The 7,216-nt window shown below is 35.4% G+C and overlaps 1 protein-coding gene across 1 annotated transcript; it reads right to left on the reverse strand.

The window, feature by feature from the left end:
• Nucleotides 1-2,581: 2,581 nt before the first annotated feature.
• JH06_5396 (hypothetical protein) lies at nt 2,582-3,643 on the reverse strand (the record flags this gene model as incomplete). Its single annotated transcript, XM_014669806.1, has 1 exon — nt 2,582-3,643. The coding sequence occupies one exon, from the start codon at nt 3,641-3,643 to the stop codon at nt 2,582-2,584; it is 1,062 nt and encodes a 353-aa protein (XP_014525292.1).
• Between the last annotated feature and the right edge of the window lie 3,573 nt (nt 3,644-7,216).

Raw genomic sequence — 7,216 nt, forward strand, 5'->3', positions numbered from 1 at the left:
GAATCTAGTCTTTGAATGAGTAATAGTAGTGATATTGAATACTGTTGTTTGAATGAAAGCAATTATGAGGTTTCTTTCTTGGATTGATAGTGAAAGCAACATGATCCTTCACTGTCTATTCTGAAACAATCCATTTCTCTTAGTATTAACTGATTGAATGAATACAATAATGTATGTCCAAAGAATCCAGAATCTGTTTCAGAATAGAGAATGCATTTGAATACTCTGTCATTATTGGATGGATTCTTGGTGACCATTAGATGCCTCTGTAGCTTAGGAGGAGAGTGATATTGAGCATTCTACATCTCTCCTGAACTCAAAAGACATTGATGTTGACTACTATTCCGTTAAGTATTGAATATGACCATTTTCATCCTTCGAAATACAATCAGCAATTAACCTCAAGTATCATGAAAAGAGAGCTTAGTATGACCACAATCAGGCTAATGTGACTAAGACTAGATTGTTAAAATACTTCATCAAATGAATCTAATTCATTATTGCTTGTTTATCAACTGTGTGTTCCTCTTTCTCTTATCTATCCCCAAGAGGTCTATCATGACTGAGTCTATTCCTCATCGTAGCAATTCAATATCTCATGGAAACCAACTGTTGGCATGTAAGTATCTTCGACAATACAGAAACGGTAAGATGAGTCGTGGATGTCAATTCAACACAACAGATACCATTCTATTCATAGTGAACTTTCATTACTTCAACTATACACCTGTTCATTTCATTGAACATCGTTATTTCATTGAGTTTTCTAAACGGTTCAAGTATTCAGTTGATTTGATCTTTGTTGGAGCTGTGGAGAGTGAGGCAATTGGTGTATATGGAACAGGTGTTCCAATAATGGGATTCTATTCTTATCGATCATACATAAATGCATATGATCTATTCAATTCGAGACAAGGATTCAACTATTATGGATTCATGTTCCTTAATGATGATAGTTGTCTCAATCCATGGGTTCTCAATACATTACCATTCAATGTGAGCTATTATGAGAGAAAAGGAGAATTATATGAATCCAATCGTTGGAAATTCACCTCATATAAGAACACTTTTGGAATTACAAACTTTGAAGCAGTAACATTGGCACTTGAAGAACTGAACAGATATGATGTTCATAGTGGTCCTTATCATGTTACTACTCAACCCTATTGGGGACGAGGAGATTTCTTTTATGTGTACAGAAGACATTCTCAGTTTGTTCGGGATATCCTTCAAACGATGTATGAATACAGAGTGTTTCTAGAGATAGCTGTACCAACAGCTGTGGCCATGGTTAATGGAAGTGGTATCCCAAACTGTAATCATATTGGACGACTATTCGTTCGTACATGTGCTCATATTCATCCAACCAAGTTTAGTAATATGTTAATGAGACAGAAATGTATCAATCGAATCATCAATTCCACATTCTATTGGGACTAATGATAATCTATGATTATGAGTTTGTTGAAACAAACTGAATAACCAAATCTCACTGTTACATTCTCTCTACAAGCTCCAATCCATCCACGAAGGATATAGAATGGAATATTCCCTTGAAATGCTCCTGAGATTGTTGTATAGGAGCTTCTCCATGTTCCAACCAGACTCGAACAGAGAGAAAGAGCAATCATATCTACAAAAGCATCTGAATATACAGTCTTGTTTGTAGATCCTTCAGTATGTTTGGCTACAGTAGATGACACAATGTAGTTCTTCCATTGACTGGAATTGGAGTAGTATTCCTTAGCAATTGGTGAATCTGATGCAACATATGAATGATTCCCTTCCAGATGAAACTTCTTGGCACACTGAGCAAATCGAGGAATATCATCTTCATAAAGAAAGAAACTATTATCTTGAAATCCTCTATGACGGCCAATCCGAATGTGCATTCCATTCACAGACTGTCCATTATCCAAAGGAAGACGTCTTCGAGCTTCTTTCAGAATGCTTGGATTGATACGAAATCGATGAAGAATTGAGGATAGATAGAAGAATCCATTGACTTCAGAAGTTGCTGAAGAGTTGTAGTTTGTCAATAATCCCTTTTCCTTGAGAATCCTTCGATTCTCCTCATTACATAGAATCCATTGGAATAGAGGACAATGAGTTTTGATGATGATCTTCTTGGATCGGAATATGTTTGATAATGATGTATTTCGTAATTGAATTGACATTTCACCATAATCCTTGAAACAACTAGTGGAGTATTCACTCAACTTATCCTTTTTGTCTTTCTTCACTAACTGATTCTTGTAATCATAGAGATCGAATAGATCCTCAAACTTGTACTTGGATTCCACTAACTCATTATTGAATACAATCCTTACATGTCAACTTGGCATCAAGAATACTGGCAATTGTATAAGCACTCACTAATCCATAGAGATTATTTCCTAGTCCTCCAGAATAGTGAAAGAACTTAACTTCGCGATCATACAAACGAGGAGATAAGGAGAAATCAACACGATAGAGAGTGAGATTCACCATAGCATTCAATCCATAACTAATGAATAGAACATAAAAGAAAACAGAAACAAAATAGAATAGAGAACGAAATCTCATATTAATACTGTTTCATTCAACAAACAGGAGAATGGATCTTCTGGATTGTCTTCCTTAGTTGTTGTGTGTAATAACTATGATTTGAATACAAGGAGGGTTTTCCATTTCTCAATCCTCTTCTGAAATGAGCAATTCGTAGATATATTGGATCAGCATAAGCATTCAATCTTGATTGAATGGTATCATGAATACGAACTAATCCATCAAAGATATCAAAGATGATCAGTTTCTCTCTCCTTGTTTCCTTGAATGTGTATCGATATGGATAAACATCAAACTGAGTTCCATTTCCTAATACTTCTTCTCGATTCTTTTCATCTCCATCTTTGTCAGAAGCATATTGAGAAGGAATCTGGATTGATGACACATTCTTATTCCTATAGATGTGAGTAGCACTGAAAAGATCGAAAGGATACTTCTCACTGAAAACGAATTCATCAAAGTCACAGAATAGAATGGATTTGAATTGATAACGATAGAAATAGAAACAATGATTGACTTGAACTTCTTGATTGCTGTGAATGATCAAACCATGAATACCATTGCGTGGCCAATTGAATTGTTTCAGAATCAGAAATCCATTCTCAATAATGTGTTTGAATTCAGTATAGAAGGATGGATTCACATCTGTTACATACACAATAATGTGATCAACTCGTAACATGAGGAAGAATGCAAACCAGTTCCTCATTTCATTGATAGAGTTTTGTTTCGCAGCATATACACACACTGCCATATTCTGTTTGACAGGAGGAACTGCTCGAACACACACTTTGATTCCTGGATACACATGCTTCAAGTGATTGTCGATGAGATCAACTCGAATGACACTATTCCAGAGTGATTGTTTTTCATGGATCACAAATCGGATATGATTGTGTTGAGCTTGAGGAATGAATGGCCTTGAGTTGAAGTATTGCTTCCCTTGATACACAAGAGTATAGTTGACATGAGTGTGATTGGAGCAATCTTTCAAATGCCACACATTGATGAATCCCTCAATGATAAGAGTGTTGTGTTCAACCACACCAAACAAATCAATGATTTGTTCCTCTTCAATTCCATTTGTCAAGGTCATAAAGTAATCAGTAGTATCTTGACAGAATTGAGAGAAGATGGTTGTTCTTTTCAAGAACAATTTATCTTGGGATAGTTGATTCTGAGTTGAAAGAGAATGTTTCTTCCAATAAAGAGAGATACTGAGATAGAGGATATAGAGAATTAACAATCTCCTAAACATCAAAAGAATGACTGTTCAATGGATTCAGTAATACAAACAAACAGAAAGATGGATCATTCTCACTTTGAAATCAAAAATGAGATTCAATGGAGTAGTCGAATTGCTTGTTGAAGTGATCTTGTGAAGATGAATGAATAGTTGTTGTAAACAGGATGTCCTTTTCTTGGTTTTCGTTTGAAATGAGCAATTCGGATTACATCTTCAGATGCCAAGATTGTGTTCATTGAGTGTCTCATATCATGAACTCGAAGAAGACCATTGAAACAATCCTTAATAGCAATCTTTGTTCTTCCTGATTCTCTGATAGATAATCGATAAGGATATGCTTCAAACTGAGTTCCATTTGAGAAGTGTTCATTACGATACAGAGTTGTGAGATTCTCATCTACATGGAATTGAGATGGAATCTAGATCAAAGAAAGAAACCAATTGATTACAGCAAAGGCAATAATACCCAATTGATCATAGTAGTTGACAGCCAATTGAAGATTGAAGGGATAGGTCATACTGTACACATACTCATCAATATCACAGAGAATCATCCACTTCACACGATGTCGATTTGTGTAGAAACACATGTTTATCTGAGCTTGTTGGTTGCTATGAACCATCACACCATGAATTCCTCTTCTTGGCCACTGAAAGTTCTTCAGTTCTACAAGTCCCTTTTCAATACTATCATGAAGAGATTCTTCTAGTTCTGGATATGGTTCAGAAATGTAGAGAATAACCAATTCCACTCTTTGAAGAAATTGAAAAGCAATCCAAGACCGTATCTCATTCAATGGATCCATTCTAGCGATATATGCACAGGCAGCTAGATTCTTCTTCACAACAGTATCTTTGATACAAAAGCGAACATTCTGATATACAACTCCAAACACATTATCTCGGATTGTGGCATATTGTATCTTACTGAGAGATTCATCATTCATAATGGGAACAGAGAAATCAAGATGAATATGTTGTGCTTCATTGTAACATGGTCTTGTATTCTCATACCATTTGGATTGATAGAGAAGGGAATAGTTGCCATGTGTCCGATTTCGATAATCATATAGATGATAGGTGTTGAGAAAGACAGTGATGAGAAGAGAATCATTGTTGTAATTGCCATAGATATCAATGAGATGAGGTTCATTCTCCAAATCAGAGAGAGTCATCAAGTAATTCGTTGGATCTTTGCATGAGAATCTTGGAGATAGGAATATCAAATGGTGCTGAGAGTAGATACATGTTAGTTCATCTTGTACATATGAAAAGAATATCTAGGAATGAGATTGAATACAATTGAATACAGAAAGAATAAGAAAGCATGTGACGATAATGAATACCATTTTGAATAACCATTTTGAAACAAACAGTGAATTATCTGACTATGATTATGGATTATTGATGTATCCACTTCACTTTGGATGGAATTGTTGGTACTGCAACGAATCCCATTAGATTTGAGATTAGAAAACCAAAAGAACTGCCACGAGTGTATACAAGATAATCACTTTCGGTGATTAGTACAATATCCATTATTGCACATTCTAATCCTCGAATTGAAACTGCTGCATGACCTCGAGAAGTACAATTCAGATAATGAACCTTTCTATTGGAATACTCTTGAACAATTCGATTAATCATGATGTCAGAATCTGAAGAAACGTAGAGTTCTGTTGTTGATGAGAGATTGATCAGTTGATTGTTGATCGTTGCTAGGATATCAGGCATACTTGAATCATCGAGAAAAACAGTTCCCTCTTTAGTATTGGCCAATACTCCTCCAGTTCGAATCTGAACTCCCAATTGAAGTGTTTGCTTTCGATAAGGTGCTATTTGGTGAAGAATCCTTTTGTTAGGTCTGAATAGCCATCGAGACAATCGATTTCTAGCTTCAGTCCACATTTCATTGTCTTTCACTAAACCACTTCTTTTCAATACCATCCATCCCTTTAGACTAGTGAAGTGTTTTCGAGCATCATAATGACCTTTGATCACATATGTTCCATTTGTTATTCTTCCATCAAGAATATCATCATAGAACTGAATGATATTGACATTTCTTGTTTCATTGTCTGTAAGTTCTGAATATGAGGAAACCAATATGCCTTACGACTACAAAGACATGACAGAGATTCATCCATTACTGAACAATACTTATTCCATGTAGCTACAGATCAAAGACAAGAATAGGATTCACTAGTTACTGTGGCATTGAACATAAGAGCAAGTGTGATAAGGCCACGTAATGCTCGAAAAGAGTTAGCAAATCCACCTTGTGGATGATATACAATGTGTAAGGGCCATGATGGATTGCAGATTGTATCATTAAGACTATATGGCACTCGAGTTGCCAAGATTACGGACTCAATTGGTTCTATCCAACATCCAAACACCAAACAAACAGTAATGAGAATGTTGGAAAGAAAGAATAGAATCATCAACCTAATCATTGTCCTAGGAAGAACAGAATAGGTAAGAAATGAATGTGTTTCGATAAAACAGAAACAAATGGTTTGACTGAGAGTGATAGTATTATTGTTTGTAAGTGAAATGAAATCCTATTTGATTCTCATTCTCATCCTATTCATATTCACATTCATCTATCATATCCATTCTCAATTCAATAATCAATTCAAATGGATTCAAGATATCGATTACTCTTCTTCTATCATTTCTAGAATCAGTATATCCTTCATTCTCCTTCTCCTCAATGTCAACAAATTCTCAATACAATTCCATTTCCTTATCAAGTCTGTGGACAATGTGAATTGGAATTGGAGTTGAATCAGATCTATGGACAACCCTTTCATTTCCGACAATCCAATGAAACCAGTTATCCAATCATTCCTTAATGTGAATTGGAATTGGAATTGGAGTTGAATCAGATCTATGGACAACCCTTTCATTTCCGACAATCCAATGAAACCAGTTATCCAATCATTCCTTACGGAATGGACTTGCATTATCTTCAGTTTCCTCAACTCAATGATTCATCAACACTTCGAGTATTGATTCTCATTCTTTCATCTGTATCTGAGATTCAACATCGACAAATCATTCGATCTCGATTCAAACAAACAATGAAGATTCAATGGGATACATCTTCATTCTTGCTCGAAATGAATCTGTGGATCATCAGATTGAGAAAGAGAATCATTAATTCAAGGACATTCTTCAGGTTGATATCATTGATTCTTATCACAATCTCTCATTGACAGTTCTTTCAGCATTTCATTATCTATCTCGATACACTCACATCTATTCAAAACAGATTCAGATTGTATCATCAATCTTCCTCGTCTCAATTCAATTGTTGAAGATTGAAAGGAGACTATGTTGGAGATTGTCGGAATGGAAGCACTTACAACTATCGGAATTCAAGTCGAAAGAACTATGTACCCAAATCACTGATAGGAA

The sequence above is a fragment of the Blastocystis sp. subtype 4 genome, assembly GCF_000743755.1.
Source record: "Blastocystis sp. subtype 4 strain WR1 chromosome Unknown seqid_0404, whole genome shotgun sequence".
In the NCBI taxonomy this organism is placed as follows: domain Eukaryota; class Bigyra; order Opalinata; family Blastocystidae; genus Blastocystis; species Blastocystis sp. subtype 4.